Source organism: Schistocerca gregaria, chromosome 2 (assembly GCF_023897955.1).
Source record: "Schistocerca gregaria isolate iqSchGreg1 chromosome 2, iqSchGreg1.2, whole genome shotgun sequence".
Taxonomy (NCBI): domain Eukaryota; kingdom Metazoa; phylum Arthropoda; class Insecta; order Orthoptera; family Acrididae; genus Schistocerca; species Schistocerca gregaria.
The window spans coordinates 352727795-352749773 of record NC_064921.1 but is presented as its reverse complement, the minus strand read 5'-3'; the positions used below and the strand labels follow the sequence as shown (position 1 = coordinate 352749773).

General features: G+C 39.0%; 1 protein-coding gene across 15 annotated transcripts in view; it reads left to right on the top strand.

Moving 5' to 3' along the window:
* The window catches only part of LOC126337040 (E3 ubiquitin-protein ligase TRIP12), a 215765-nt gene that overhangs the window by 95763 nt on the left and 98023 nt on the right, over positions 1–21979 (top strand). For 9 of the 15 annotated variants that reach the window (XM_050001352.1, XM_050001348.1, XM_050001345.1 and 6 more), the window contains 6 exons: positions 211–381; positions 6330–6542; positions 6651–6891; positions 8376–8520; positions 8601–8781; positions 15969–16116. In XM_050001352.1, coding sequence (XP_049857309.1) covers positions 211–381; positions 6330–6542; positions 6651–6891; positions 8376–8520; positions 8601–8781; positions 15969–16116 — 1099 coding nt within the window. The remainder of the gene's footprint in view (positions 1–210; positions 382–6329; positions 6543–6650; positions 6892–8375; positions 8521–8600; positions 8782–15968; positions 16117–21979) is intronic. The other 6 variants (XM_050001355.1, XM_050001353.1, XM_050001360.1 and 3 more) reach the window with 1 other exon arrangement.

Genomic DNA, 21979 nt, shown 5'->3' with positions numbered 1-21979 from the left:
AAATATCTACATTAGTGGCAAAATTAGTATAAATCATTTTTCAGGAGAAGTTAAAAAAACACTGAATATGTGCTGTTGTTTTCTTAACATTTCAATTGTAATTGTGATGGCATTTGAATGTAAAGTTATTATTATTATTATTATTATTATTATTATTATTATCATTATTATATCCAAACATCATAAATATAAAAAATATTTACTTTGCAGCTTGTTCTGTCACCACCAGTAATTAGCACAGGGACATTCATTACTGTTCTTCGCATGATGTCAGTGATGTGTTCAAATTGTCCAGATCTTGCACTAACTCTGCTCAAGCAGAACATTGCAGAAACATTATGTTACCTCCTAACTGGATCAGGGGACTGCAGTAATGAGGAGGTATGTAACTGTACTTCAGTTAAGGCAAAAATTGCATTTATATGTTAGTTACTGTAACCATTCATGTTGTACATTAAATATCTTTAATTGAACACACACAGATTTAAGAATTGAGAGCTCACAATGGCTATGCATATTATACAGCAAATCTGGCTACGGTGTGCCGAACGTCTTGTGTGGACTGCGGGCATGACAAGGCCTGGCATATCACTCAGTTTTGCTCTGTCCATCTTGGAGGTATACGAAACAGTTGCATTGCAATATGGCATTTTGCTCTCAGCACAACTATCAGACTTCGGCAAAATCGTGATGTCAGTGCTGTTCACCCTCATCAGTATGTTCGCAGTATGAAGTTCGTTCACAGGTCCAGTGGCTGTTTCCGTAGAAAGAGGCAGCCTAGTGATCTATTGTCACAATCCTTTAAAATGAATGGGAATAACAGAAGAGAGGGATGAGTATTCTCAGATCACATTAGCGACAGATACCACTTATTTTCTATGAAACAGGATTGCAGTACTGTGCAGAGAGAATTAAGACATTTAGATGACAATGAACAAGAAATTACAATGATCGACAAATGGGATTCGTTTTCCTGTACATCAAGAAGTACTTTATCTTACATTGCGGACTTAGAGCATTTGAAAAAATTGGTGGTATAAACAGTAAAACTCCTGAAGTTGTACCCATTATTCTGTTGTCAGTTGCAACAGTTTTCTGTGGAAATGAACTAAGGGTGGGGAGCACCAATCAGGAGTAAGTGAAACTAAAGTAGTAATTTACTAAGAGAGAAGGAAATCGGCGACTTACTGACTGTAGTACTGAACTAAAGGAGTAAATTACTCCAGGAGTAAATTTTTCATTTACTTCCAAAGTGAATTTATTTACTCCATTACTGGTGGAGAGCATATTTGAAGATTACGTTGCTATATTAGTAACTTACGTTGCTATATTAGTAACTTACGTTGCTATATTAGTAACTTACGTTGCTATATTAGTAACTTACGTTGCTATATTAGTAACTTACGTTGCTATATTAGTAACTTAAGGAGGAAATGCGGCCAAAATTTACTCCTAGGCAGTATTTGGAGTAAAGTAAGAGTGTAAGGTGCGATATTTGAGTTCTGTTTTAAGTGTCGAATTTTATGGATTACCTGGACTACAAAGAAGATGGAGGATGTAAGATGGGGGAAGAGGTGAACATCCCAAGTATGAGGATTGTAATGGAGAGGAGAGACCCATTAGTGATGTATAGTGACAGTGATTTCAAAGTGTGGTTTGGATTTCATAAGGAATCTTTTAGAGTTGCTGCTTGGCTTTCTGGAGCCGTTACTGCAGCATAATTCTGACAGGAAACGTGCTTTGTCTCCTAGGCTGCTGCTTCTCTGTGGACTGCGAATCTTTTGCACAGGTACTTCTAAAATCATAACGGGATCTCATTAATATCCATCGTACTACTGCTGGAAGAGCTTTTAATAGTGTGATAAACAGTTTATGTGCTTTAAAACCACTGTATGTGTCCATGCCACAGAGCCAAGAAAACATATCTAAGAATAAAAGGGAATTATGTTGAAATGGTGGATTCTGAGATGTCATAGGGGTGCACAAGCAGAACTATACAGAAATTGCAAGAGTTTCTTTCCTGTCAATACACACATCATCTGTGATGCCAATATGAAGATTTTGAATATGGTAAGCCGTTGGCCGAGTTCTACACATGATGCACGCTTTTGGGACAGTAGTAGAGTTGCTGCAGAATTTGAAAATTGAAATTATGATGGGTTGCTTGTTGGAGATAGTGGATATGCTCTCTCCAAACATCTTAAGATGCCTGTGTTCCGAACCCACACATGAGCCAACAGCACTACAATAGAGTCCATATTGCTACCAGATGTGTAATGGAGCGAGCTTTTGGGGTCTGGAAGAAATGTTTCCAAATTCTCACTAAAACAACGTGATTTAAACCAAACAAGTGTGCGAATGTTGTTGTGGCTGCTGCAGTTCTACACAACTTTGGAATAGAAGTTAGAGATGTGTTTCATCCTGATGCTGTGGAGGTGAATGACAACATTAATGTGCATTTCAGCCAGAAGCAGGTGCTGCAGGCCAAGCTGTCAGAAGGTATATTATACTTACTTACTTTAATTAAAATTGTACCTAGATTGCTAGCAAAAGTAGAAGATAGTGTAAAGAATTTTCCTCTCTCTCTTCTTCTTCTCACTCTAAGGACTAACATTATCATTTTATTGCTTATACAGTCATACAGTATTTTGATTTCTAGAAAAAAAGACTTATTTTATAATAATGCAAATTCAAATAAATATTTGAATCTGGTATTAACATAAATTATAATGATGCCGAAATGATAAAAACATATATTATGCTATACAAGAAACAAGAACATATTAACCATTTGAAAAAAAAATCACATTATCTTCAGATGTGTCATTGTTGTTGACTCCAGTATCCCTTCTAAAACTCGCGAGATCATGTCAACAACCGTTTGGCTTATGTCATTGATATTCGTCTCACATACTCCACTGGCAGTTTGAAATTGTTCTCGATTGCATTTAGCTTTCATTTTCTTTGCTTTGGCTTTCATGTCCTTCCAGATTACTTTCAGCTGCTCTTGTGATCTTTATGTAAGTGCTTCTGCGTTGTATTTAGTGTGTGTTTTTTCCCAAGCATCCGTTTTCCTTTTTGGCATGTTGTCATCGTGTATTTTGGATTCAGTAGTAGTTATGTACTTTGAGGAAGCAGTGCATGATCCCAGCAGTCTTCCTCTCTTCCCCCATACAGTCTTGGTCTCTCCCTCTCACTCCCTCCATCTCTGTCATCACCTCCAGGTGCTCCAAAGGATTTCATCAGTTCGCCATATGTGCTTCACCACCTGGGGCTATATAAACCCGCATCATGCACCACAAAGTAAAGTGCCTATTCTACATCTACATCTACATCACTACTCTGCAATTCACATTTAACTGCTTGGCAGAGGGTTCATCGAACCACAGTCATACTATCTCTCTACCATTCCACTCCCTAACAGCGTGCGGGAAAAACGAACACCTAAACCTTTCTGTCCGAGCTCTGATTTCTCTTTATTTTATTTTCATGATCATTCCTACCTATGTAGGTTGGGCTCAACAAAATATTTTCGCATTCGGAAGAGAAAGTTGGTGACTGAAATTTCGTAAATAGATCTCGCTGCGACGTAAAAGTCTTTACTTTAATGACTTCCATCCCATTCGCATATAATATATGCCACACTCTATCCCCTATTATGTGATAATACAAAACGAGCTGCCTTTTTTTTTTTTTTTTTTTTTTTTTTTTTTTTTTTTTTTTTTTTTTTTTTATACTTAGTTGAATTGACAGCCTTGAGAATTGTACTATTTATTGAGTAATCGAATTCCAACTGATTTCTTTTGGACCTCGTGTGGATCACCTCACGCTTTTAGTTATTTAGCGTCAACTGCCACACCATATAGCAATCTTTTCTAAATCGCTTTGCAACTGATACCGGTCTTCGGATGACCTTACTAGACAGTGAACTACAGTATCATCTGTGAACAACCTAAAAGAACTGCTCAGATTGTCACCCAGGTCATTTATATAGATCAGGAACAGTAGAGGTCGCAGGACGCTTCCCTGGGGAACACCTGATACCACTTCAGTTTTACTCGATGATTTGCCGTCTATTACTACAAACTGTGACCTTCCTGACAGGAAATCACGAATCTAGTCGCACAGCTGAGACGATACCCCATAGGCCCGCAGCTTGATTAGAAGTCGCTTGTGAGGAACGGTGTCAAAAGCTTTCCGTAAATCTAGAAATACGTAATCAATTTGAGGTCCCCTGTCGATAGCGGCCATTACTTAATGCGAATAAAAAGCTAGTTGCGTTGCACATGAGCAATGTTTTCTGAAACCATGCTGATTACGTATCAATAGATAGTTTCCTTCGAGGTGATTCATAATGTTTGAATACAGTATATGCTCCAAAACCCTACTGCGAACAGACGTCAACGATATGGTCTGTAGTTCGATGGATTACTCCTACTAACCTTCTTAAACACGGGTGCGACCTGCACAATTTTCCAGTCTGTAGGTACAGATCTATCGGTGAGTGAGCGGTTGTATATGATTGATAAGTAGGGAGCTATTGTATCAGTGTAATCTGCTAACATCAACCAGCTATTGCGCAATAGCTGCCCCAAATGCTTTGTCTTTTGCATTGCTTGTTGTTTTCTTTGCTTATTTTGAAATAAATGAAGTGGTCAAGCCAGGTTCATCACGGATTTTGATTAAGATCGTTAAGACACCAGAAGAGATCAGTGATCCCTATAACAATGTTTCAGTTCTGCTATAGGCTGCCATCCTGCTAAAGGGAGGTAAGGCTTGTTTCTCCACACCAGTCCTCTTCTCTCTGGCAATCAAAATTCCGGTTTGTATATGCTCGCAGCCGTCTACCACTCACCAAAGCCCAAAGTGCCCACACTGTACCCTCTAGCGATAAGGAAACAATATCTGTAATGTTTTTCGGCTCTGCCAAAATTTTTATCCTAGCCGTAAAATAGTTACTGTACATTTGATTCTATTTCTTCACCAAGTGTCTTGTCATTTCTGTTGGTAGCGTTCTCAAGTGTGGATCACATGGCTATTAATGCCCACAAAAGATAGAAATTAATCGTCTGCAAATTTTGTAATCATTGAATTGGGCGAGAAAAGATAATGTCCAGAATGGGGTTCATGATGAGTGCCACACAGCCTCTGACTGTTTCCAACAGCATACTTGGTTGAAAAGCAGATTTTCTGCTTATACAGCTACCAAGACAAAATGCCAGAATAGAATGGATGTTGAACATGACAATCATTTTCATCTATCTGCTATTAAGGCAGACACCTAACATTTGGTCAAAATTAAAAAGCAGCTCCATAAAGCCTATTAAATGAAAAAAAAATGTATCAATTTACAGTGGAAGCAATACAGTGTTGTATGTATATTGTATTATGGCATGTTGTTTTATGTATTCTTGTTGGAAGTCAGTAGTGTATGGTATATCTTTTTTCTAAGATTTTTGTTATCTGATTATAATGAAACCAGGTTTGTTTGTATTTGGACTCTGTAAAATATTTGGTACTTCAAAAGGGTTCCGGCACCAAAAACATTTAAGAACCCCTACATTAAAATCTTTTAAAGTCATAGTTTTCAGTGCTTCTGTTGATATTTTGATTCAGTAATTAACAAGCATTTACCAGCCTGCTGAATGTTAATGATTATTTTCCTTTCTTACAAAAGTTAGAAAATGAAGATATTTAGAAAAGAACAGAAAGCTCAGTGAGGAAGTACGAATCAGATTGTACGATTAATTTTTTATATGAATGAACGTAATAGCCTAAAGACACTTATGTTGAAAGAATTTGGAAAGAAAGGAAACGTGTTGTCAATTGAAGCATTTACCAATTCTTTCTTTATTTATTCTTTTAAATACTTCCCTGGCAAGTGGTTTTTGTGATGCGTATACCGATCCTCAGCTGTACTTCAGTGTGCCAGTTGCTACTTCTATGCCAGAAAGATCATTTTTCTAAATTGAAGCTAATCAAAACCTATATCTTAGAAACACTCTGCCTGATTCCATACTTAGTGCTGTAGCAGTCATAAAGATTGAGCATGAAATATGGCATTATCTTAACTGGGATGGTGTCAAAGTGTAGGGGAACTGGCTAGTTCTCTCTCTCTCTCTCTCTCTCTCTCTCTCTCTCTCTCTCTCTCTCTCTCTCTCTCGTGTGTATTAATCGTAATATGTATTTCTTACAGGAAATGAGTACTGCTCATAGCTAACGATGATGATCATGTTATGGCATTATAGTTTTAATAGCAGAAATTTGAGATGTTAGCTGAGAATGCTTTATGAAGTATTACAGTTACAGTTTTTTGCCTTTTTCTGCAGATTGAACTGGTGTCTCGCAGCCCGCAGGAGCTGTATGAAATAACTTGCCTTATCGGAGAGCTTATGCCACGTCTACCTACTGATGGAATATTCACAGTTGATGCTCTTTTGGAAAGGCCAAATAACCATGTTCATGATACCGTTCAATGGCAGTGGAGGGATGACCGTGGCTTGTGGCACCCATACAGTACCATAGACTCTCGCATAATTGAGGTATGTTCATTTTATATGTTACATGTACTCTTCAGTATAGTCTGCTTTCGTTTTAAGTAATGGTCACTTGAATGAGCTAGATTCTGTTTAAAACGAACTCTTACATAGGCTGCTCATCAGTCTGGGGAGGATGAAATCAGCTTATCGACACTAGGTCGAACCTATACAGTGGACTTTCATTCAATGCAGCAGATAAATGAAGACACTGGGACAACGCGGCCAGTCCAGCGTCGTCTGAATCCTGTGTCTCTAGCTGCTACTGTGGATATGAGCTCTGGGACTGTTACGGCTGGAAGCAGTTCGATGTCTGTCAGTAGCTCAAACCCAGCAGACAATATGCATTCCACAGGTAAGTATTTATTGCTATACAGACTAAATTATTGCATATGTAATTTCATTATTCATTTAATATTTAAAGTAAGGGAAGGCAGTAGCTCATCTACAGGGTGTCACAGAAATGTTGTGACAAACTTTGAGAGGTTGAAGAGGGTGTCCTGAACAACGAATCAAGGATAGTAACCCATGTCTGGAAATGTCATCCAGTGAGGCTATAGAATGTTGAATTTATAGGTGCCACTAGGCCACCCCTTCCACAGCAAATGTGACTACGCTAAAGGACCATAGGTGGAATGTCTCACAAAGTTGTTTGTTATTCAGTGATTGACTGCCAGCAATGCTCTTTTGACTCGGTGGATAACATTTTCAAACACGAGTTTCCACCTGCAGTTTATTTTTCTCCTGCATACCAAAAAACACTGGAGATTTTAGAGGAATCTAGGAAGAAAATAAACTACAGATGGAAACCTGTATCCAAAACTATCATCCACTGAGGAACAGAAAATCGCATTCATAGGAGCCTAAGCCTTCCAAGCATCTAGCCCCATCTCCACTGATGATCACGCCAATTAGTTGTGATCACTGAATAACAACGTTGTGAGGTGATCCACCTACTGTCCATCAGCATGCGAAGTCACATTTGCTGCCAAAGGGGTGGCTTACTGGCATGTGCCAGCCTCTTTTACTTTGATATTCTGTAGCATTGTTGATGACATTTCTGGACGTGGAATCCCGTTTGATTTGTTCCGCAGGATGCCCTCAACACTCAACGCCAACCTCCAAAGTTTGTCAACATTTCTGGGACACGCTGTAAGCTTACTGATGTGTGGTGCATAAAAACACTCAACAGAAAGTATTATTTTCTTTAGCTTTTGAGCTCCTGCAATTTCTGTAACAAAAGTACAGAGGTAAAGACACAGAGAAACCACCTTAAAAATGTAAAGTAAAAATACATTAATGAAAACTAGATGATTCCCTTATCATTACTACCTTAATTGTGAAGTAATGAAGTTATTAGAATTTGTATTTTCTGATAACTACATTATTCGCAGTCTGTTCTTAACATTGACTGTTATTTGTTTTGGATGATAAAAGTTTTAGTTGCTGCCTTAGTCCAGGTTTGTTTGTTGTTAAAATTTGTCTTTTCTTTAAGCAAGGAGTGTGCATTAGAATGCGTTCTTGATGGAGTGCAGTGGGTTTTGTGTGAGAGTAATTAGCACCTTATAAGTATGTTTGAATCTGGTTGTATGGAGAACTATAATTTTATCCATATGGTTTCTTCATTTTCAGTGTATAGATTACTACACAATAGTTTGCTGTGATTTCTTTCCAAGGGTCTTGTGCTGTTTGTCTGGTGAACTTGATAGAAAAAATGGTTTCTAAATACACTAGTATGTGTGCCCTGATTTTTTTTTTTCCAAACATTTTCAAATTTTTGCAACTACTTTAGTTCTTTTTATTTGGTACTGTTCACTAATTTAGTCATTAATGATTTAGGTTCTCATGCAAACATTGTTAGCCCAACAACAAGTATTCAGCTACCTCCTTGTTTTGGTGGTGGATCATCAGTTAGTTCAAATTCAGAAAGCAACTTGAGTGAAAATAGTGGAATCAGCAATGCTCAAATGAATGGCAGTAACAGGTAATACATTAGTGTTGATTAAATGTACGTTACTAAAGAAGTGAAAATTGATATTAAGTGTCCATGCTACTGTTCCACAGTTCCCGTGATGCACGTGTTGCGTGTCTGCGTGAAGAACATGGACTTGCTGCTTCATTCATCCGTTCTTTATTCAGTGTTTTGTATGAAGTATACAGTTCATCAGCTGGACCAGCTGTTCGTTGTAAATGTTTGCGTGCCTTGCTACGAATGGTGTATTATGCTTCTCCAGATCTTCTTAAGGTATAAACTCAAACATTTGTATGAAAATTATCTTACTTATTAGTTTGTTGACTCTAATAAATTTCTTTGAGCAAATTATGTAAAAAATCTTCATTAATGGAGTCTTTTTGTTGTTGCTTGATAGAAAATTTTCATGTTTATCGGTGAAAATACATACTGCATTCTACTGTACAAATTTATTTCATTAAATGGACCAATATTCAGTTTAAAACGCCATTGTAAGATACCTATCGCCATCAGAGAGGATAGAATGCCAGAGGACAACTTCAAAAAACATGTTAACATGTAGAGTGTATGGCGCTACTTAGTGTGTGCAACTACAACATAGTTGAAAATATGTAAGGTAAACAGCGATTAAATGTCAAGGGAACGTAACATGAAATATTAGGCTGGATGAGGGGATAAGAAACAAAACATCAGTGGGGTACACCGAAATCTTAATTTGTAACTGTTAAAAATACTGCATAAGAGTCGAGGGGCATGAAAGGGAAGCAGTGGTTGGGAAGGGAGTGAGACAGGGTTGTAGCCTGTTCCCGATGTTATTCAATCTGTATATTGAGCAAGCAGTAATGGAAACAAAAGAAAAATTCGGAGTACGTATTAAAATCCAGGGAGAAGAAATAAAAACTTTGAGGTTCGCCGATGGCATTGTAATTCTGTCAGAGACAGCAAAGGACTTGGAAGAGCAGATGAATGGAATGGACAGTGTCTTGAAAGGAGGATATAAGATGAACATCAACAAAAGCAAAACGAGGATAATGGAATGTAGTTGAATTAAGTCAGACGATGCTGAGGGAATTAGATTAGGAAATGATGCAATTAAAGTACTAAAGGAGTTTTACTATTTGGGGAGCAAAATAACTGATGATGGTCGAAGTAGAGAGGATATAAAATGTAGACTGGCAATGGCAAGGAAAGCGTTTCTGAAGAAGAGAAATTTGTTAACATCAAGTATAGATTTCAGTGTCAGGAAGTCGTTTCTGAAAGTATTTGTATGGAGTGTAGCCATGTATGCAGGTGAAACATGGACAATAAATAGTTTGGACAAGAAGAGAATAAAAGCTTTCAAAATGTGGTGCTATAGAAGAATGTTGAAGATTAGATGGGTAGATCACGTAACTAATGAGAAGGTATTGAATAGGATTGGGGAGAAGAGAAGTTTGTGGCACAACTTGACTAGAAGAAGGGATCAGTTGGTAGGACATGTCCTGAGGCATCAAGGGATCACAAATTTAGCATTGGAGGGCAGCGTGGAGGGTAAAAATCGTAGAGAGAGACAGAGATGGAATACACTAAGCAGATTCAGAAGGATGTTGGTTGCAGTAGGTAGTGGGAGATGAAGGAACTTACACAGGATAGATTAGCATGGAGAGCTGCATCCAACCAGTCTCAGGACTGAAGACAACAACAACAACAACAACAGTGTCAGGGTAATATAAGTAAGTCTAAAGAATTGCAGTTAACTGAAGTTGCACTATGGTAAAGTAGAATCATTTAACAATTTAAGTTACATGTTGAATAATCAGGGTCTCTGCCAGCTGTTCGCGAACATCTGGTGGAGAACCTGATTCTTCGACATGTCAACAGATCTTCAGGAAAGCATGAAGAATTACAATTTAAGTTACTTTTACTGCCACAGTAAAAATAGATAAGACTTCAGTTTCAGTATTTTGTTGACAGAGAACCAGCAACTTTATTAAATTCTTTAGTGTTTATTAATAATTGTAAGCAGTTGCAGTAGTTATATTAGGCAACTAGTTTTGAACCTTACAGGTTCATTTTCAAACCTGGCCTACAGAGGCTGGACTGACACTGTCTGATTTTTAACCCACAAGCAGGCGCGCCTGTGTGTAAAATGCACCAACCAAAAATAAAAAGATTTTGCATAGTTCCATTGTTGTTTCACAACTGCAAACCCATACCTATTCCTTCATTATTGCTTCAGGTGAAACAGCGATAAATTGTGTTTCATACGTCCAAGTGAGCAGCAGGAGTATAAAATACAAAGTGAGCCAGGTGAGAAAAACTTTATGATCTGTGCAAAAAATGACCCTGATTACGAACTAGCAACATAATCCCACATTGAGGCAGTTGTCTACGAGATAATTAGTGACCAAATAAGCTGCTGGCATGGATCTGATGCAACTGCATTGCTTAATGCTTTGAATGGGTCATTACTGTCTCTGTAACACCTGTTCTTGGCAAGAGAGTATTACAGTGAAAATTTTTATCTCTCTCTCTCTCTCTCTCTCTCTCTCTCTCTCTCTCTCTCTCTCTCTCTCTCTCTCTCTCTCTCTTCTTTTTTTTTTTTTTAAATATAATAAAACAGTGTTTTAGCTCATATTATGTAAGTTTATTTTCTCATTGTTTAAATAAACTAAAATAAACTGTGATTTTGATCATACATGTTTAGCTTGGTAACATAGACAGCTATTTTATACATGTGTACAAAGTGCACCACACAGTCTCTTGTGTTCTGGAAAACGGCACGCCTGCTCAAGGGTTAATAATAAAAATCAAAGTGGCAGCACATACTTTATAAATTTTTGCAAAATGGATGCCATAAACCACACATGCCTCTTACCACATCAAAATCAAACTTGGTATGAGGTGTGTTTGGATTGTGGCATTCATTCTGCAAACATTTGTAAAGCATGTGTTGCCACTTTCATGTGTGTTACTAAATCGAGCACTGGCAGTGCATCCTCAGTAGGCGAGGTTTGAAAATGAACCTGTGTGGTTTGAAACTATTCACCTAATATAAATACTGCAACTGTTGACAGAATCATTAATAAATGTTTTTTGTTATAGATAAGACATCCATTAAGAGTAAAACATTCAAACAGGTATGAGCCCGTATACCAAGATACTAAGAGTTATCCCTGAAAAACTTCTGAAAATTTGTCAGTGGACTTCTGTTGGCTGTTTTGCTCCCACTGAAGGAATTTAGACTCCTGTTGACCAACACCTCCAACCATTTGCCTGAAACCAAGGCTCCCATATCAAAGTACTAACCACTTTTTTCATTGACTTCCTGTCATCCCCACTCCTTCAAATAATGGGTCCCTTGTCATCACTGTTGATGCTACTTCTCATACACCAACATCGCTTGTGTCCATGGCCTTGCCACTATCAGACACACACTCTTCCATCTTCTTTCAAACTCTAATCCCACCACCTCACTTTTTATGTATCCTACAACTGTATCCTGACCCACAACTAATTTTCCTTTGAAGAGAAGGTTTACAAACAAATTCATGACACAGTCATGGGCACCGTCATGGCACCTTCTTAAGCCAACCTGTTTAAGGCTGTCTAGGGAAACATTCATAGTCTGCCAAAACTCCAACCGTTAATCTGGTTTAGATTCATTGATGATATTGTCATGATATGGACTCGGGACCAAGACACCCTATCCTCATTCCTTCACAATCTCAATACACACTCTTCCATCTGCTTCAATTGATCCTCTTCATTCCAACATGCCACGTTCCTAGACATTGACATCTAACTCTCTGATGGCTCCATCTGCACCTCTGTCCATGTTAAACTCACTAACCAGCAACAGAACCTGCATTTCATTAGCTGCCATCCCTTCCACATGAAAAATCCTTCCTGTACAGCCTATTCACCCATGTAAAACATATCTGTAATGATGAAAATTCCTTTGCTCAGACCTGGATACTTCACAAATGTCTTCAGTCAGGCAGTACCTCCCAAACCTAAAAACCTTACTCATAAAAAATATCCTGTGCCATATCTTCACATAACCCAATACTACCCCCCCCCCCCCCCCCCTCTTGCACAGCACTCCCATCGTAGCCAAATATCATACTGGACTGGAATAGCTGGACCATAGCCTTCGCCAGGGGCTTCATTATTATTTGTCATCCTGCCCGAAATGAGTGACACCCTACCCATGATCCTTCACACCCCTCCTGAAGTGGTGTTCTGTCAACTGCCTGACCTACACATCATCTTAGTCCATCCATATGCCACTCCTACCCCCAATGTCTTCCCACAGGGATCATAGTCTTTTGGCAAACAAAGATGCAAGACGTGCCCAATCCACCCAACCAGCACCTCCTACTCCACTCCTGCCACAGCTTATATTACCCGCATGTCATTTACCACCTCTAATGCAAGCACTGCACAAGGTCTGTTCAACAAAATTTTGTAACATTTGTAATTTCACACAAATGGCGAGTTGGAGTGAAATGCAGTTGGCATCCCTGCACACAGCTGTTTTTAATGTGTAACTGCCGGAAGTTTCATTGTTTTATGTCTGTTAGTTATTGTTCAGTGCTGTATTGAGTAGAACATTGTGTTGAACAGTTAGCGAATTTTGAGATGGCAGAGATAGAGGAGCAACGCATATGAATTACATTTTGCATTAAATTCAAGGAAACCAGTACATAGATACACCAAATGGTGCAGGGAGTGTATGATCAGTTCTAAAGCTGTGGTCAGTGTTACAAATGGGTCACACAGTTTAAAAATGACCAGAGGGAAATTAAAGGTGACCCTTGTTCAGGACACCCTGCAATTTCTATCAACAACACTCACGTCGAGAAAGTTAATGAAATTGTGCGTGCCAATCGAAGAATGGTTGTCAAAGATTGCTGAAGAATGTAACATTCCAGTTGCATCATGTCATGACCAAGCGAGAGGTGGCAGAATGGTTGTCACACTGGACTCACGTTCGGGAGGACGGCTGCTCAAATCCATCTCCGGCAATCCTGATTTATGTTTTCGGTGATTTCTTGAAATCACTTCAGGCAAGGGGATGCCTGATTTCCTTCCCCATTCATTCCTCACCTGACGGATCGATGATCTCGCTGTTTGGTCCCTCCCTCCAAATCAACCCACCAGTCATGACTTAAAATCCTGAATCATCATCTTCGAATGCATCATGTTACTGCTAAGTTCAAGAACAAGATGTTTCTTAAGAGATTCGTAACTGGTGATGAGACATTACGATGTTGAGACCAAGGTTCAATCTTCACAATGGGTTGGGAAAGGCTCTCAAAGACCAAAAAGAGCTTGCCAGGTCAGGTCAAATTTCAGATCCATGCTGATATTTTTCTTGATTTTGAAGGATTAGTTCATCTTGAATTCATGCTACAGGGACAGTCTGACAATAGATGGTACTATCAGGATGTGTTTGTCACCTGCGAGAAAATGTGAGAAGGAAGCAGTCTGAAATGTGATGAGACAGTTCATGGCTCTTGCATCACGATATAAACACACACACACACACACACACACACACACACACACACACACACACACACACACACACATCCCTATTGGTGCGGGACTGTAGCACAAAACACGAAATCACTGTGCTGCTTCATCCTGCATATTCGCTGGATCTGGCCCCTGCAGACTATTTTTTTTTTTTTTTAAATTTCCAAAGTTAAAAACTCCACTAAAAGGACAAAGATTTGCAATGATAGATAAAAGAAAATTTGCAGACAGTGCTTCACATGATCCAGCAGGAGGTGTACCAAGACTGCTTCCAAAAGTAGAAACACATTGGGAGTGGTGAATCAATTGTGGAGGAGAGTTTTTCAAAGGAGAGCATGCAAAATAAGCATAGAAAACTTCTGTGTACAGATTTTGAACAGAACTCATGTGTTGGTATGTGTAACAACCAGCTGTCCATAAGAATGAATGGTCACTACCAAATTATTGTCAAGAACAGAGTTGATCACCCAGTAGCATAACATGCAGCTGTGCACAACATACCCAGTTTCAATGTCTGCTTCATAACCCAAGTGCTCAGTATCCTCTCCTCCACCACTGACTTATCTGAACTGTGCAGGTAGCAGTTATACTTGCAACACATCTGTTCCCATTATCGCCCTGGGCCTCAATCTCAAGTGACCCTCTGTTCTTGCACCCTCCACCCAGCAGTTTCCCCTTCCTCCATCCTATCAACTCCTCCTAATCCACACCCCCATGTCGCCTCTAGCATGCGCTACTTCTCCCAAGTCATCTTCAGCATGTGCCACTTCCCACTGGGCACTAAAATCATGCCATCCCATATACCTGCTACCCCTCCCTCCCGCGTAGCTGACCGGCAAACCGGCCTCCACCATCAGAGCCGCAGCCACCCACCCCCAGTTTTTCTCCTCACTTCCCCACCTGACACTAGCCACACCACCACCAGTTCATCTGCTACAAAATAGCATTGGCACTGTCAGGTCTAGCCAGTGCCATTTAGTGGTGTGTGTGTGTTGTTTTTCTCTAGCTTGTCAAATAACAACTCTGAAAGCTGGCAAGTTTTTCTTCTGTTGTTTCTATTGACAACTCAGTGATTCTGCTTTTTGGTGAGTGGTGTCCTTTAATCCTAAAGTAAATCCTCAAGTATTTACATTATTATACAAGAAGTTTCCTACAACATAAATACTAGGTAACAAATATTTGTTGGTGATCAGATTTGCACTGATGACGTGCAGCACACCATCCACTGCTAACCACTACTACATGTGCCATGTAGCATAGCCCATAGCAATACTTAGTCGTTTATTGTTACAGTTACATAACCATGTATGGATGACGACTTGATTCAGTCATATTTAAAAATTATCTTCATATTTTACTTTCCACATTTCGACGTATCTGAATCTTTTTTTTATTGAAGTAAGCATTAAATTAACTCAAAATTGTTTGTCAGTCATTTGTCACAAAGACAGTAAAAATAAATGTTTCTTAAAAGACACAGTATTGGTGTTTCTCTTGATGATATATCATCCATTATCAACACTGTGTGTAGCTACGCCAAATCTTGTAAATTTAATTCGTATAGAATTTACTTTGAATCCAGCTAGATTGTATTACATTCTCTCTTCCACAATTTTAGTACCTATGTATTTCTAATCCTTCTATCATGTTCTAAACAAAAGTCAAAAATTGGTAATTGAATGAAGCTGAACAATAGCTTAGATCACAGAAATTTTTACATTTCGTGTTAAAACTGTCAGTTTTCTGTATGTTACTTGTGCTTGATTTAAGAGATGACAGTGAAATTTCAGTAAGTGTTATTAATAGAATTTTAATGAGTGAAAATTCAAATTATGTTCTCTTGCTATTATGTTTAGTGGATTTCTTTTCACAATAGGCTTTATAAGCACTCTTCATTAAATGTGTAAAATTGATGTTTTTGCAATGTATTTATGCAGGAGGTACTAAAAAACCAGGTAGTATCTAGCCATATTGCTGGAATGATGGCTTCTCAGGATCTCAGAATTGTAGTTGGAGCATTACAAATGGCAGAAATTTTGATGCAAAAGCTTCCTGATGTGTTTGGTGTTCACTTCAGGAGAGAAGGTAAGTTTTCTGAATATTGGTGTTCCATTTAGTTTTTAAGTAAATGGCAGTCCCAGTATCCTGTAATTTATTTCTGTGTACATAGCTTAAGACCAACTTAGTGACAAATCTTAAAAATTGTTCAATATGTTACGAAAAATCCAGGATGGAATAGTGACAGTATTAGGAAAAGGGTAGTCGCTATTCCCCACGTAGAAGAGGCAATGAGTCACAGGTTGGGGGGGCGGGGGGGAACAACTGCCAAATAAAGCTTTCAACCAAACAGGCCTTCAAAAATATTCAGCACACACACACACACACACACACACACACACACACACACACACACATTGTCCGACTGAGTATGACATGGGCAGTGAGAGACTAGACTGTGTGTGTGTGTGTGTGTGTGTGTGTGTGTGTGTGTGTGTGTGTGTTGCCTAATTCTGATGAAGGCCTGTTTGGGCAAAAGCTTTGATTGACAGTATTTTTGATATGCCTGACTGTGACTTGGCATCTCCGCTATGTGGTGAGTAGCAGCAATCAATTTCATAGTATTGTCAATATGTTATGAGAGTGATTTACATGTTGATGGTTTTCATAAGAGGTGGTCTGATAGAATACGTTTCAGTGTGCTGTACAGAAATCACAGGGTGTTTCAAACAAGGGGGAGAGCAAAGGAAAACAGAGAAAAACTGAAAATGTTGATGTTCGTGGTTATAAAACAATTCCATTATCTTTTTTCCAGCAAAATACTTTGCTGATATCCAGAAAAATAAATGTGACCTCCAAAATTCTACTGTCAGTCATTTGTGCTGTCCACTTCATGCCCTTCAACTGTTGGTCATCGTAACTTCAGTATCTATGTCTTTAATAAAATCTTCTTGGTTTACAAGCCGTGTCACTCCAAGTAAAATACTTGAGCTTTTAATGGCTATCGCCATCTTTGTCATCAGGAGTTAGTGACAGCTGCGGCTGGCACCATGTTCTGCTTAAATAGATGCGGTAGCAGTGTCTGGAACCTTCCTGAGGAACCAAAGTGACACATGCCTAGAAGGCAAGTTGGTCACCTCATAGCAGCTCTGTCCTGCTGCAGGACCAAGCGATGTCAGGTAACACTATCTTCGAAAGTGCCACACTCACCTCCCTGTGAATGTGAAACCCTTTGTCTTTGGTTTTGCTCTATGTTCTAAGCCTATCCCCATGCTCTACTACGTGTGTATCCCTGGTCTCTGCTAAACTCATTGCAGCTTCTTCTGTTTTTGGCCACTTTTTTTAACAGAATCTCAGTATAATGATGTTTGAGTCAGAACTCTTGTTGTTTCAAATTTTATTTCTGTCCATTTTCTAGGCAATGTTCAGCTATGGTAGACTTCTCAAGATCCCTTTGTTTATTATGCCATGAGTGCTTTGCACAACACTCGGCAACAGTGCAAATAGTTTGCCCAATGTAAATGATACCACATTTGCAGGGGACACTATTCATGCCAGGAACTCTTAAGATTTGTGTTGTCTGTAACAGGGTGCAACATACCTTGCATCTTGGCGATAAGGTAGAATACTGGTCTCGGTCCACGTCTATTTAGCATGTTTGCTGTCTTGCTAGCCATTGTTCCACAGTATGGAAAGAACGCAGCGAGCTTTGCTTCTTTTGCCAATTCACAAGGAGTCTTTGTTGGTGGCACTTAAAAGCAATTCCTCCCTTGCTGTAAAAGTTTTCCCTGAACATGCTGTTCTAATGCTGTAATTCAAACTCGGTCGTTGTCAGAAATAATCTTTGCCCTGGGTGGTGGAAACTTGTCATTCAATTGCTGGTCAGTGTGCATAGATTTCCTGTACACAGAGTGACTAAGCCAGCCTTATGCTGAACTAAAACATCCAAGAATGGAAGCTTGCCATACTTCTCCATTTCAACAGTAAATTTAATATTGGGACATATACTGTTCATGTGGTTGATGAACTGCTGCAGTGTGAGGCCATATCAGGAAAGTAAGAAGCGAGATGAACACACCCTTGCAGAGTTCAGAGTTTGCTTCTCAGTGTTTCATGAAGTAGTTCATGACAGCCTGCGACAGTGGGAATCCCAAGGCTGTCACTCGTCATCTCATAATATTCCTTGTGGTGCAGGAAGTTAAGACATAGCAGAACAGCTTGATCATCTCAGGGGAAGCTGTTAGGCTGAAAGTTCCATATTATGTTGTGCCAGCATTCTCGTAAAAAATGACACAGCCTTCAGACTAACGGTTATGATGTTTGGCCTATCTTTATTTTCCTGATGGTCTCGATGAATGAACATAAGTTAACAATATGATCATTGCAGTGTCACAGTTTGATTCCTAATAGCCTGCCAGATGTTTTGCTAGTCTGTAAGTGGGTGAACAGATTGCACTAACTATAGGCCTGAGAGAAGCCTCTTCCTTGTCTTTGGCAATCCATAAGCCTGGGAGGTCTGGTGGCATGTGGCATTCATTTTGTCACTACTTCTTCTGGCATACTAGAGTCACGTATTAACCTGCTAGTCTTTCTGATGACTTGTGTTGGATTGCGGCTAAGCTTCCGATATAATGGCTAATCGGGACATTGTCACATTTTAAAAGTATGCTGATACAAGAGACAGTGGATTTTTTGGTGCAACAGTTTCTGCTTGGGATTATCGAGCTGTTATATGATGCCTTAATGACAACATACTTCCTGTACTGCATTGGGTGTCATGAAATGATGGATAATACAACCGCGGGATCCCCACTGCCTCCAGCTGTTGCGAACTTCTTCGTGGAGCATCTTCAGGAGTAAGCTCTGAACTCTGCGTCCATCTTACTGCTACGGTTGAGGCTTGCCATATTTTTTTGGTCCAACCCAGGACAAAAATACCTTTTATTTTTGGGCTAACCCAGGACATAATTATCTTAAGTCTTAACAGTATATTGAAACATTTAAATTTTATTTATCCAGTTAAGTTTTTCACAAGACATGAGGGTACCTCCCCCCCCCCCCCCCCCCCCCCCCCCCCCCCCCAGAAATAATGTGTGTGCAATATGAGCTGAACAGCCATCTCTTAACTAGGTTTGTCTACATAACATCGACATTTTGTGATCACATTTTCATTATCCTTTGTGTTCACACTGGCAAAATTATTTTTAATGTTATCAACTGTGTAACACACTTACCTTAAAGTTTAACAAGAAAAATAATTATTTATTGACAAAATTTTCAAATCTTGTCCAGTGCAGTCGCCAACAACCAGTCTTTCCTTTTCATCCCGTCTGATAAGTCTCCCCTAAACAGAGGTTCTGGGTGACTTTTCTGAACTGTACCTCTTTCCTAAACCTCTCCAGTCCTTTTCCTTCGTGCCTCTTTCTTTTCCTTCAACTCTTCTGCCAGAAGGAGCTGCAGGACGCTCCAAAAGCTTGTGAAAGTTGTGTGTGTGTGTGTGTGTGTGTGTGTGTGTGTGTGTGTGTGTGTGTGTATCCATTTACATTACTTTAAAGTTCATATTCTTTCACTCACTACAAAAGACACTTGAGTTAAATTTTGAGCTGTTTCTTTGCAAACTTAGCATTGAAATTTAAAAGACCAGCTTGAATTTAAAATATTAACTTTAATGCCCTCCTCCAGACTGAAATATGAGATGTCCACTAAAAGTTGGCACTGAATTCCCCCACCCCTTCTGTTAAGTCTGGCTTGCAACATCAGCCCATATGCTATTGAATTATGTGCTCTAATCACTAGTCACTGCAAATTTCACAGTGATGTCAGTTGAGTGTTGGTAGCCATTAAGAATTAATGTGACTCATAATCAACTCTAAACATCGTCATGGCTGATCTTTGTGAACAGCACTATGCAATAAAGTTTTGAACTATCTTGAAGATACACCATTGAAACCTGGAATGATTTGAAGAGAGTTTACGAGGCCTCTATAATGGATTGTATGAATAAAAAAGATAACATCCTCTGGATAAGATTCCCAGAGCAAAAGAACATTCTCTTAGGATGTTCCCATTTTTGTACGAATAAAAACTTCGAAGCATATTCTTAGGCGAGGGAGTTCCTTCTCACTACCTCCCCTCCTTCTTTAAAATGTTTATATTGTATGTTGTCTGGCACAGAATGCACACGTAATTTTATATTTTATTTAACTCGCTCAGACAGACACTGTTCAATACGCAGATATGGAACTGCCATTATTGTGTTCTGGAAGAGCTGCATTATGTTTAGATTTTACTTTTATTTGCAGCAACAAATTATTAAGACGATTATGGATGGGTTACGAAAATGAAGGGGGCAAAAGTCTGAGTGATATTTTAAAAATTAATTGTTACATGGGCATTTGTGCCAGTCTTAATTGAATATCCCTAGAAGCTTACAACAATTGGAATGAGCTTTCACTTTGGGTTATCATCCATTGTTCCTGTTAAATTTTTTATAAGTACACAACACAGTGTCATATGTAAGTGGTGAAATAATATTAAAGTAATTGCCTCAATTTTGGTTCTAGTAGGTGAAAATTTCGGGTCATATAACTTGGTAACCAGTTTGATGTGCAATCTGATGGTTTGACACTGAGCTTGTGTCTTAGCAGTGTGATATGAAAATGTAGCCTCTTTAGCAACGCACTCCAGATCACAATTCTCATTTTTGACGTTGGCAGTTGAAGTAACAGCATTCTTATGTCTGGCTGTTTGCATGTAATCTTTAATATCAGCCTTTCCCATTATGTGCAACAGAAAATTCTATTACATTATGCACAATAAACACATTCATTTTTACTGCCATTCTACAGTTTCAAAAATTTTTATTCTTGTTAAAGAAACACTAAATACACACTTTGTTTTGCCATTGCAAAACGGTGAGGCGAAAAACATGTAAACAAGTTGCTTCACACGCGAAAAACGTAAACAGGTTTCCTCAGTTGTTGTGGAATGACGAAATTAAGTGGAATATTGAGGCGGAACTCACTGCCACGCTTCACCATTGATGTCTTCGCTGGCTCTATATCGGCTGATAGTGATAAAATTCTCAAACCACAGACTTTTTTGCAAGCCCATACATTACCCTGGATGGCATTTAAAAGAGACTCAGGTCTAATCCTGGACATCAGGAAAGCCTACCTTGACAACCCCTCCCCACAGCAGTTCATTGAACACATGAATGATGTCCATTCCGACAGTAAATTCCATTCTTGGATGTTTTAGTTGAGCATAAGACATGACACTGGCTTCGTCTTTCAGTGTACAGGAAATCTGTACACACTGACCAGTACTTTAATGACAACAGTTATCACCAGGAAAAATTATTACAGCAAGGTAGAAATTGCAAAAGCTTTTATGTGCCACCAATGAAGATGCCTTGTGAATTGTCTAAAGGAGCAAAGCTGGCTGCATTCCTTCCATACTGTGGAGCAATGACTAGCAAGATAGCATGCTTGCTTAAAGACATGGACTGAGGAAAGTCCTCAATCCCACCTCCAACATAAGTTATGTGGTCTTTAACAGGGTGCCATATATGAGTCTTAAGACATGAATGGTGCCCTTGCGAATGTGGTAGCATTTACAAAGGACAAACTATTCACACTATTACTGAGTACTGCGCAAAGCACTCACAACATAATAATAATAAAAAAAAAGATCGGAGAAGTTGGCCATGGCTGAACATTACCTAGAAAACAGACATAAAAATATAATTTGAAAATGTAAGTGCTTTGGCTCAATCATCATAATATTGGGATGCCATTATGAAAGAAGTGACTGAAAATAGAACAAGCAGCAACAATTTTAGTGGATACCAGGGTTGCACATGTAGTAGGGCAGGAGGTAGGCTTAGGGCATTAATCAAAAGCAAAGACAGAGGCTTGACACTGTAGGGAACTGGGAGTGGCAGTTTCAA